At 40.4% G+C, this 12,758-nt stretch overlaps 1 protein-coding gene across 1 annotated transcript in view; it reads left to right on the top strand.

Moving 5' to 3' along the window:
• Positions 1 to 12,758, top strand: part of trpm3 (transient receptor potential cation channel, subfamily M, member 3) — a 143,617-nt gene that overhangs the window by 73,719 nt on the left and 57,140 nt on the right. The window contains 3 exon segments of the mRNA XM_038704231.1: positions 8,326 to 8,405; positions 9,684 to 9,885; positions 11,230 to 11,443. Of these exon segments, the coding sequence (XP_038560159.1) occupies positions 8,326 to 8,405; positions 9,684 to 9,885; positions 11,230 to 11,443 (496 nt within the window).

Genomic DNA, 12,758 nt, shown 5'->3' with positions numbered 1-12,758 from the left:
ATTGGTGTTTTCCAAGAGACTGAAACAAAAGAATCCCAGTGGCACTTAACAAATTACAGGATTTAAAATAAATATTTCATCTGTATCTTTAGTGCTTATTAATATTTGGAATTTAACTAAGCTATTTATTTGGTTGTGACATGGTTCTAATTGGACGACATAGTGAGCATGATGAAATTGTGGGCAATTGCTTCAGGAGGAATACGTCTTCCCTCTAAATCTTGTGTTGGGTCTTTCTGTCACTGGTGTTATGAAAAGTCACAATAATCTTAGTATCTGCTTCAAAAGTGCCGCTTGCCTTGAATAATACACCTTACAGAGAGAGAAAATAAAAGGTTGGTTTATGCTACACCGTGTTATCTTGTGTGCTGACCAATATGCTGCTCTCCTCCAGTCTCCCAGACTGAAGCAGAATAGAGATAGAAAAGGTTGGCTGGGAATAGGGGCTTTTCTCTGGTGCTGCACAGCAGAAGAGAACCCCCAGTCTGCACTTGGTTATCTTGTGTATGGGCCATTTTGCAGTTTAGCGCAATAGAGTGTTGGGAGAGATTAGTTTGGGCTTAGGTAGTCTGTGCTTGTTTGTATTGTGCTTTTGCAACTTTACTCCTGTTTACCAGACCGGAGAATAGCTGCTGAGTAAAGATGAGGCTCAGCCTACGGCCTGCACTTTGTTCTAGTAGACCTGCAGTTGTGTGTTGGCCATTTTGTAAGAAAGTATAAACTAGCTTCTGTAAATCATCTCTGTTACTCCATTGCCATTTTTTGGTTTTATTCTTTAAATCTCTATTAAGCTGAATTCAGAAAGAAGTGGAAAAAAACCATTTTGTGTGTGTGTGTATATATATATATATATATATATGTGTGTGTGTGCGCGCGCGTGCGTGTGGCCCATACACATGCATGCCGGCTACTCTCTAGAAAGATAAATTGTGTGTGTGTGTGTGTGTTCAGGTCAATGAATGCTATTTGACTTGCGCAAGTGGTTCCTCTCCTTGACAAGATTGCATTTAAAGGCAATGACCTCATCCTTAATGCAACCAGTAACTACTGTACATGGTCTTTGTGGGTCTGGATCAATCTTTGAGTCAGAATCTAATGCTGTTTGCCATTGCATTGACTTGTCCAAGATGGCTATCTTGTGAAGGTTGTATATAATATTGCCCATCTTGGGGGTTACATATTGTGTGCATGGTTTGCTTCTGGCTTGTATGGGGTTACAAAGGGATTGATAGAGGAGAACAACAAAGAAGAGAGAAGGGATAAACAGAGACAGAGGCACTCAGAGTGACATTAAGAGATGAGTGTGATAGGAAGGTAAAATGCCTGTGCTGAACATAATTTAACTTAAGTGCAGTTCAGTTCGAGTCTAACCAGCAAGGCCAAAACAAAACTAAAACTACTTAGCTATTTTCTGCACAGAGACATTAAGAATAATTTATCTGTCTGAAGTCTGAAGTGATAATTAATCTGCGTCACAGTTACAGTTAAATACTCACTTTACAAATTGCAGCAGTTAAAGAACAACAATTATATTTGAGGTTAAGTTTATATGTTTTAACTTAACTGCCTATAATGTGGCAGCTGAAACTTCTTCCTTCCAGAGTATCCAGGCCATGTTTCAAAGAATATGGTCAGCCACTCCCCTGTGTCCGATTGCACTTGTTACCTACAGATATGTTGCTAAATAGTTCTGACTGAACAGGAGATTCAGTGCTGAAGTTGGTCACAGGGGACTGACCTGATCAGCTTTGGCCATTAAACAGCTTGGCTATATTATGAAGACAAATAGAGGCCCAAAGCAGGACTTTTATCACGCAACTCAAAACACTTTTATCTGGTCTGTTATCTTGTTATTGTAAAAAAATAAAAACAAATGACAGATGCTTTTGTGCTTTCATGATCTAGATTTGCCTGGACTGTTAACATAGTTAGAAAAATGTATTTCAAATGGCAAATAGTGTGAAATTTAAAAACATAAAGTGGTCTTCTCCATGTTATGATACTTGTTTCCTAATCATCTTTTGTACCATATGTGCAACTTTGTGAACAACACTTTTCACCACTGAGTTCATCAGGTTCATTATATAATTATCAGTAAAGCAATTTACTTCAGAAGCATGTTTTGTTATTTGTTGAAATCAGCTTTACACCACAGTTGGCAGCAATCAATAAATCAAATGCTCTGACACAAACATGAAATAAATCCGGTGTCTGTGGCTGACTGTAATAAACACGGCCTATCTACCTACCTACCTGCACACATTCAAGCCTGTGCACTCACTGTGCATGAAAATGTATTTTGGGGGAAGTGGCTTCAGAGGGAGGGGGTGGTATTTTTTCAGTTGGATACTTTCAAAATCGAGCTGTCTCTTGCTAGTTCTCCAACATTATCAACCCTAGCTTCAATGCTTGGAGCATTGATTATAGATGCTTGATGCCAATTTATTCACTAAGATTACTTGAAAATAAGCTTCTTGTTTTGGCAGACATGGGCGTGTGTGCCTTACATGGCAAACACTAAGTTTCTGTGCAAATGTTGTTCGTTGAGCTGTTTTTACAAAGCATGTGTTTGTGTATGCCTGTGTGTGTGTGCGTGCGTGTGTTTTCATATGTGCGCACACACACACACACACACACACACACACACACTCACACATATACACATACACACATGTCTCTGGTGCAGCATCTGGACTGTATGGACTCAGGTGCACTCCCCTAAGTATTCTGAGTTATGACACTGAATACATTACGCATCCATTTACACCCGATCTGTGGAAGCCTTTTCGGTCCTGTAGATTTCGCTTACATTCACATTTTGTTGTTGGTGTGTGTGTGTGTGTGTGTGTGTGTGTGTGTGTTTTACATTAAGCAGGATTAAAGATTTTGGAATGTACAATCTCTTTCCTTTCAATGTTTTTCCTGCTTGTGTATTTTTAGACTTCATTTAGTTCAGATTACAGTCTTATGTTCACAGTTTCCCCCACTGCTCCTGCTAATTAAACCTTGTTGGTATAATGTACAGGTCTGTTAATCCCTTTGATTAAAACTGGTAGGAAATGACCCTTGTACTGTTAAAAAAATGCAACTGTAATAGCAGAAACCCATGTGTGTGTGTGTGTGTGGCTGTGGCTGTGTGTGTGTCATTTAGGACAAAGTAAGGATGGTGAGCAGGCTGGACAAATGTCATGTTACTAAACCTAATAGGCTCTCACCCCTTCAGACTCAGTCTAGTTCTCTGACAGAAATGTGGAGAAATGACATACACTCTCTATTTCTCACTCACACTCACACACACACACACACACACACACATACACAGAGCCTGACAGTCCAACTTAAATTTGAATCTAAAACAGGTAAGGTGCTGTTGAGAAGTGGAGGACAGCAGGTAATTCTTTAAGAATGTTATTTCTAGAAGAAGCCTACTGACTTGAATATTTTTGAAGGGGTCAGACACTAAGGGCACTGCATTATATATAGATAGTTATATATAGTTAGTGTCATGATGTGAGAGCTTTTGTTTTTTTATATTTTATTTCTTGGCTCATATGCATAGGAGGAGACTGAGAGATAAGTAAAGTTTAGAGGTGTTTCAGGGCTTTCTCAGTTTGTAACTTCAGCTTCAGTACCATAAGCACCCCCCACCTCCCACCCACACACACAAACCCACACACACGAACCCACACACACACACCCACACACACACACACACACACACACACACACACACACACACACACACACACACACACACAGTGCTAATAGTCCCAGAGTAGACCAGTTGCCAGTGGACTGAGAGGTAGCCTGATCAGGGCTGCTCTGATCAGTTTTGTTCAGTGATCTTACTTTTAAGGCAGGATCATGCATCTAACACTACCTTCAACCATGCTTATGATGCCACAACAATGCAGCCCATCACATAATACAGGTGAGTCTTGAAAACCAGATGATCCAAAGATTTTTAACTTACAGCTGATTTTATGATCGATGTTAATCAGGACAAACGCAGTCTCCCACTTCTCAAAGTTTTACTTCGTATCTCTCCATTTATGGGTATCAGTCTTTATGTACTGGTTTTTATTTAATGCTACTGTTGTGCAATGTTCAGTGTTTGAGATATTGTCTCTTGTTTCAGAATCAGATTCTGATTCAGAGTCAGAGAGATTCAGAGAGGTGTATTCAGAGTCCCATCTATGTATATGGATGCTCCATCTAAGAAAATATTGAGTTTTTAAAAAAATAGCCATCTCCGTTCTCTACCCTTTGTCTTATTTAATCTACTGTAAAACTTCAATTAATAGACCGGGCTTTTATTTGCTTAAATCACTGAACTCACCTATATATGGGACAGGCCTTTAATTCCTTTACCATGCCGGTAAATCTGAATGAATAATACTTTGGTGGTCATTGTTTCTGTAAAATGAACTAAACTGTTGAATTGTGGAGAATCTAACCAATCTAATGATGTGTAACATGTGCATATTAACAAATGTTTAAACATTTATATTGCTATGCATTTAAGCAGCTTAGAACTCGCTCAGGCAGGTGACCCGGTGGGCTTCAAGAAGTTTTATACATCCAGAGTACTACTATAAAACCAGACCAGGCGTCTAATTGAGACATGAATTTATTTGTCAAAACATGAAGCCACACCAGGCCAGTAAAAGGGACAGGCTTTTAATTGAGGTTTTAAGTGTGTGTATTTGTTTTAAGATGAATGATTGAGAGTACAGAAAAAATGCAATATTGTCTTCATGTACCACAAATCAAAAGTATTGTTTTCAGGGAATATTACTAATAAGAATTCTTATTACTAATAAGAATCAAAAAATGCATAGTTCTGTCTTTTGATAGAATAATAAAGTGCATCATTTGTATCATAAAAAGACTGAATCATGAATTATGAATGTGTTTACTGTCTATTGACATTGATTGTTTAAACATTTAATGACAGGGAATACAGCTATGCCTCACTTTTACTTTAATCACTGAGATGGCAGTAAAACCAATTTCAAAAGTGCTACAGGCTACCTATATGCCTGCAGCACTTTTTTATAAAAGCTGAGTCGTTCATGTTTCTTAAAAGGAAAAGACAAAAGAGAGAGAGGAAAGGGCGAGAGCAAAGAGGTTAAACTGTTGATTAGATATTGTTCCTAATTCAGCTCCCTGCCATTACCAGTAAGAAAGAGGAAATATGATAGTAAAGGGACAAAAGAGAGTACAGGGTAAGGAGGGTGGCATTGACAGCATTGTGTAATGGAGTCAAAACCCCTAACAGGCTGTCAGATGCAGCTCACTTGCCACACAGTCACTTCCAAGCAGGTGTGTTAGTGCATGCGAGTGCACCTTGGTGATAAATTTTATTTGCACAATGTAGTGCAGGCCATGTGTCATCTCATCGTACCATGTCAAATCTCATAAGCAACACTAGAAAGCGTGAGAGGAAGAGATGCAACAAAATGAGACAGAAATAGTGAGAAAAATGTAAAAGAAGGGAAATCAGAATTGAAAGGGTTAAAGTAAACGAAGGGATGCAAAGGGAAGTAATTCTTGGTTTTGTCATGCTCTGAGGTGAAACTACTGTGAGTGTGCCATCAGTCCTGTCAATACTAATGAAATCAAAAATCCTCTGCTGCTGCTACCATTAAGCGGATCTAGTTTGTACCAGGATGAGCTGGCGGATGAATACACAGTTGTAGCGTGTCAGGGAAAGAATGGGGCTGGGGGTGTTGTTGTGGCCCGCTGAGTCATCGTGGCCAGGGTGATCTCTAAAAGCAGCCCCCCAGCCCCCCAGAGTAATGGTTAATCGTGGGAAGTCTGGTGTTAGGGTAAGTGTGCCTGTGTGTAGGCCGAGCCTGTTTGTGGCCGGTTGCGATGGGTTTTGGTGTGCCGTGGTGTGACAGGGCCAGTCAGGCGGATGGGTCGTGTGTTGTTGTAACCGTGGCAGTGGGGAAAGCCCTGTACAAGCAGCTCTCAGCTCTGCTGGCTGGGAGAAGAGCCGGGGCAGCTCTCCCAGAATAAAAAGCAGGAGAAAAAAAAAAGCCCTGTCCTTTTGTTCTCACGGCTGTTGTGTTCCCTCTGCTGTGGGTGTGGGAGTCTGGTCTGTGTGACATTCCCGCTGCGACATTCGGTCCAATTCTGGACCTCTGGTGTTGTTAACCACAAAACCTCACACAGGTATAGTCCACTTCCTGGAATGGTAGTGTCAACACAGGAAGTGAAACCTTTGAACCACAAAGTGCTGAGTAGAAAGAAGTGCATTTAAATGGCAGAGAGTAAGATCCTCATAGTCACAGAAACAGAAAATGTATGCTCAGGCTTGTTCAGTCTGTTTCTGGTTTCATCTCACTTCTTAAGACTCATTTATACAAAATAGCTTTCAATGTGTGATGCATAATTTATTTCCCCATTATTTGTATATTGACTTGTTTTTTTTTTTATTCAGTCCAAACCATTGTGTAATTAATCTTCCCTTTAATTGTACATTGACTTGTTTTATGTTTTATTCGTTGCACACCACTGATTTTGATTCGACTTTTCAGTTTTACATTGATTGCTGTAAATCACTTTGTTACCTGTATTGAAAAGTGCTATACAAATAAAGCTATTAGCATTATTATTTCCTATATCATACAGTATGCAATACACAGCTGGTTTGGATGAACTGGATTTTATTTCCCCAGTGAATCACCATAAAAGCAATTATTACAGAGAGGGGGAAAAAACTGAAAGAAATGGACCTCTTAAGGCAGGGATATAAATATGAATTCGGTGTGAGGACTGATGGAACAAGGTGGACCGAGTCTGTTTTAGTCTGAATTAGTCTGAATTAGTTGGCGGTAGGGAGATAAAATCATGCAGTCGATTGTGTTGTGTTGCTGTCATTCCAATTATTTTAAACATGATTGATAAGTATGTCTGGAATCAGGGCCTTTGATGTCACGTTTGAGAGCAGTAGAAAAAATTATAAAAACGACACTGCCCAAAAACTGTGAACTGTGATGTGCTTGTGAGAGTTTAGCTGTTATTTTAAAATCCACCTTATCACCTATTAGTGTAAAGCCACAGCTCCATCCACCACTCCGTCCGATTTTAGAATATTACCCGTGTTCTTTCCCAAAGCACTCATTGCAGTGTGAATGACTAGAGGAAACTCTTTTTGATTCATCAGTTTCTGTTTTGGTTAATGAACATGTGAGAATTTGTGTTCTCGCTGGATCCAGGGTGTGTCTCTGGATTTACATCCATTTCATTTAGTATGAATTCCTTTCTGGCTGCCAAGACAAAAGAATGTGTATGTTGGTGGAAATAGTTGCTATGTAGGACTTACTGCAGTTTATGTATTTCCTCTTGTCGAACCTGAAGGAATATCTCCTAACTGTGCATGTTTTAAAACTCACTTTGCCACTTTAAATAAAACAAGCAGACATGTTTCTTACTTTTATCATAAAGCTCATGATACATGCCGCTTTCTTATTAGCTTATTAGGTTTACTACAGTACATACAAACATATTGCCTTTTGTCATACATTGATTATGATTGTTTGTATGGAACAAGCATTCACGCATGTATTTTTGGAGGCAAGCCCTGTGACTACAGCGTTTCTGTGTTGGTGTCCTTAGCAGGATAATTGGCTCCAGTCAGTCTCTCTGTCACTCAGACCTGCAGCAGATGTGACTGCAGAGCATCACGGTGTCCCAATACGCCATTTCAGTGGCTGCGTTATGCTGAGGATGTTTTCCTATACTGTACAAAAAGCACACACATATAGAAATACATACACACACATACACACTCAGCAGTATCCTAGGACTGGAACTCTGACATTATTTACCGCCTCACTGCATTTAACATCCACTTTCTCTTTCCTAGCTCTTCATCTCATGCGGTTTGGGCTGGAGTCACTGAATAACGTAAAACATTTCTGTCAGAGTGTCTTTAGCTTTTGAATTATGTGTGAGGGACTGTGTGTGTGTGTTGCATTTGTGTATGTATGCCATTTCCAAAGTGCTGTGATTTTTCTTTTTTAACAAGGCGTGGATGTGAAATTATCATTTTTAAGTTTTTTAAAAGTACACTAGGTCCAACATTGTGCTCTGTTTGCCACCCCCCAAAACTGGACTGCTGCTGTCGACGAAATAGACTGTGGAAGATAAGTCTGTATACAACAAGGCTCAGATTGTTTAATTTTACACAACAAACAGAACCTGTCTTATTATAGGACAAGAAAACAGTCAAAGTATGCTTTCATCGTTGCATGGTCGGGTCACAGCTCCATTATCTGACAGAAACTGACTGTTCTTCTGTCTTCATTTCTGCAGGCACAGAAATCGTGGATAGAAAGAGCATTCAGCAAGAGAGAATGTGTTCATATCATAGTGAGCGCCAAAGACCCCCATAGGTGAGTAAGAATGTGTGTAAAGGAAATGGGGAAAATGTCTGTTTTGTTATTTGCTACAAAAGCTACAAGACCGTAATGAGTGAGTAAGCTAATGTGTTAGCTCAACTCACAAGCAGTAAAGCAGATAAAGAGCCCTGTTTCACTACTGACCTTTTCAAACATGCCTCAGAGTAAAGCCACGCTGGCCTCTATTTGCATCACAGGTAGATGCTCTACACTAATGAGCCAAAACACTGACATTATGCCTGATAAAACCACAAATATGAAATTCAGGGCCAGGACAGTTCATGAAGTCAGTAAAATGTTTTGCATCATTTTAAAACATTATTCATTTAAGCTATGCTAAAGATAGAGAGGAGCACACTGCTTACCAGTGTAGCAAAGTGTAACTGTGAAAGTGCAGTTTACTTTTGAGAGAGACACGTCTCAACGTTCCTCTCATTCTGCTCACTGTCACAGTGATGTTATCGAAATCTTTTCCACAGCTGATGCTGTTGCTTCGGGTGTCAAAGTCAGAGGCATGTCTAATTTCTGCAGTGCCGGCCCTCATACTCACACAGGAAATGCCACTGTTTGTTAGGTAAACAGGATTAGCATAACTGGAAGAAAGCGGGTGGAAGCCTCGGGAAAGGGAAAGAGATGTTCCTGAAGATCAAATTAACTTTTCTCTTTTTAGTCAAAAACACTTGTGTTGGTGCACAAGGCAGAAGGAGACAAAGTAGTCATCTCTTACCAGAGGTCAAGTGATAATCAAAGCCTCCTGACTCCCTTTCCTCTCAGGGCTCCCACTCCATCCTGCAAGGTTAAAACACAGCATAAGAAAGCTGCATTCAGTACTATATGAACCCATATAGGAATACTAAAATTTATATAACTGTCATTCTGCTAAGTCCTGTAGTTGCTGACAGGGAGGAGGAGAGTAGAACAAGGGAGATAAAAACTCAAAGGCAAAAAGAGACAGAGCCAATAACATTTTGCAGCGGCCTACAGATTTTTCTCCTCCTCTCCTCCCAATCATGAGATGAAAGTCAGATGACAAGCTGTCATTTCAGCCTTGCCCTCCTCTTACTGCTAGGCACATGACTATGGCAGCTCTCGTGCTTTTTCTCTCCCTCTCTCAGTCACACGCAATCTCTCCCTGTCAACCTCTTCTTTTTTCCTTTCTCAGTGCTACAGTAGTTTCTCTCAGAGCTGTGGCTTTAACTTGTACTCTGCAAAGGACTGTGTAATATTGCCAATATACAATTACATTCACTTCTACTTTCTCTTCTCATCCAGGTGCTGTTGTGGTCGTCTGATAGGTCAGCATGTGGGCCTGCCCCCGGGCATCTCATCCAGTCAGAACGATAAGGCAGAGCGTTTGGCCAAGAATGACAGCCTGTCAGAGAAGTGGTCGATCAGCAAACACACACAGCTCAGCCCCACTGATGCCTTTGGCACCATTGAGTTCCAGGGAGGAGGACACTCCAACAAAGCCATGGTGACTCCCTTAACAAATCTACATTGCTTCTCGAGATAGTGAACATCCCAAGACAAACCAGAACAGAACAACATTACACTTTTTGAGGTCCAAAAATACACATCCAAACAACAGAAGGGAGCAAGCAGTCATCTTGTGACACCTGTTTTTTTATTATGATTCCTTGTGTTAATAAGTGTGCTTTTGAAAATGGTAGAATGTGTTAGCGAGATGCCTCATTCCCAAATTTTGTCAAAATCTAATATTCAGTATCTGACTCTTTGCGAATGATGGACAAATGAATGGAGATTTAAACATGGGTGTCAAGAACGAGACAGATAACACGAGCTGTTGGATTGACATGAGTTGTCAAAGTTTGAGTAAACTGAGTGGCCCCATCTGAATATACTGTAAAAAGAGGATTGTAAAAACTTTGGTAAAGGCAGTAGCTACAGCTGAAAGTGCATAATAATTGAATGTGATTTGTAGATATTTAACTCCGCTGTCATAAACTGATACAGATTGACAGCACACAGGTACAGAGGAGAGAGCGTGCCTTGCTGACTGAAATGAATTCACTCCTTGATCTGAACAGCTCAATGATTTTTTTGGCACTTAATGAATTTCATACATATTCCTAGTACAAATGTAGTGAGGACTCATCTAGAATCCTTGTGTACCTTCCTCAATCCAGCTTCTCTTCAAATTACACTGTAGCTGTACACTGTAAAAGCATCACCCATATGCAGAATTCATCACACTATCATGCCTGTAGATAACCACAAAATCATTCAAATTAGTATAATTATTGCATAATTACATATAATTATAATAAATAATTATAATTTGAAAGACTTAATTGTGTAGACATTGCAGTAGATAAAAGTTCGATCCATCCAAAAAGTAAAAGTCTGATTATTCACACAGTCATGGTCTATGATAACCACGCTGACAGAATAACATCACACGTTCTGTAGCATTCAGGGAATTCAGATGATTAAGGCTGAATTATGTCTGATTTATTCCCAGTGTTAAATTATTCATCCAGGCACATGTCAGGTTGGGTGTCTGATGGTGAATTAGGTAGATAAACAGATGTTCTATAGTGCATGTGGTTCTCCAATCATAGCAAACATCTGTTCAATATTGTTGTAAGTTGAAAAATTATTGCCTTCACAGATTTGTTTCACACCAAATACTTCTATGTATGTTATCATGTAGTGTATGCACATTTGTTTATTTGTGTGTTCCTGTTTGTGTCTTTATGCCTCGGGCACATGCAGACTTCAAGTCATCATGTGCCTGAGGGTGATGCAGATGTGCCACTTTACTGTACATCACTGACACATCCGCCACTGTTTTCAGTACGTGCGAGTGTCTTATGACACCAAGCCTGACCTGCTGCTCCACCTGATGACCAAGGAGTGGCAGCTGGATCTGCCCAAGCTGCTCATCTCAGTCCACGGGGGCCTGCAGAACTTTGAATTACAGCCTAAACTCAAACAGGTCTTTGGCAAAGGGCTCATCAAGGCTGCCATGACAACAGGAGCCTGGATCTTCACCGGCGGGGTCAACACAGGTAAAGTACACTACACGCAGCTTAATTTTAGAAACAACCATTACTATCACGAAAAACTCAAAAAACATGTTACATTCATACATGTGTAGTGTAAAAATATTTCATAAGGATATTTTAATTTGCAGCGTCACTTTTTATAAAAATTGAGTGGCCAGGTGCTTGTGCGTATGATGAGTGTGCTAAAATGTCCGTCATACTTTATGAGCTATTAAATAACCATTAATCAAGCCCTCAAGGCTGTAAAAATGTTAAACCACTGGCTCACTGTGAAAGGGTTCTTTTAAGTATATTATGAGCACTCACTAGTCAAACCAGACAGGTGAAGCGATAGCTCTCAATTATTATTTCATTCATCTTTAATGAAAATAATGTCAGGGAGTCTAGACTGATTTATCTTATCGCTGAAAGTCAATGAAAGGTTGTTTCATTTGGGTCTATCATGGACTTGTGCTTTTCAAGGAGTGGCATTCCAGTGAAAGCAATACAAGAATTTCCTTGTACTAAGCAGGTGGATGAATTTGGCCTGGAGTAGGGATTATGACGAGCTCAGTGGACTAGATCTTGAACATACAGTAGGAGGTGGAAGTTAAAATAATATAAGGAAAACCAAGATTTATGATGCATATGGAAAGTAGTCTCTGTGAGGGAACTTCACCATTGGCTCCACCAGCTCAACTCGCCTCGACTGTACTCGACTCGGGTTTGGCTCGCCGTCCTCCGTTTTCCATTGCAGATAGTACCCCTCAATGTAGCTGGATGTCATAGCAACGCCACACACAACTGCCGCGACGTAATGTTCAATGCGACACACACCAGCGACCTACATCCAGCTGTCTCTTGATTTAATTTAAAACGTTACTCAGAATGTAAAGACAGATAAGCCGTATGAAAACCTTACAACTGAGTTTTCCTCTGCCGTTGTTGCTGCAGCGGTGTGTGTGACGGTGGGAGCAGAGGGCTCTATGAGCGGGCGGCTCATGTGTACTTCGCGCGGGTTGGCGCAGGCTTTCCCCGCTGCCACTTGCGGAGCTCCTCAACTCCGAAGACTTTCAAGTACATTTTTGTTCCGCCATCACTTTTCATAAAACTATCAATATTTGGAATCTACGCAGTTGACTTCTCACCTCAAAACTTCTCAGAAGTGGATTTAGTGATGAAATCGAAAAGGCGCGCGCAATGATGACGCAGTGAATAGTGTCAATTTTCTCTGACCAATAAGTAGTCTGCTGTGTTTTCACGTCACATTTTAGGATTGCCTCAGCTCGCTTGGAACCTCGACGGAGGTGATATGAAAAAAAGTACCTGGTAGCAGGTA

Source organism: Micropterus salmoides, unplaced genomic scaffold, assembly GCF_014851395.1.
Source record: "Micropterus salmoides isolate LMB-PRFRI ecotype aquatic unplaced genomic scaffold, ASM1485139v1 Ms_hic_scaffold_7, whole genome shotgun sequence".
NCBI lineage: Eukaryota > Metazoa > Chordata > Actinopteri > Centrarchiformes > Centrarchidae > Micropterus > Micropterus salmoides.
The sequence above is the reverse complement of the archived record's forward strand: the minus strand, read 5'-3'. Positions and strand labels throughout refer to the sequence as shown.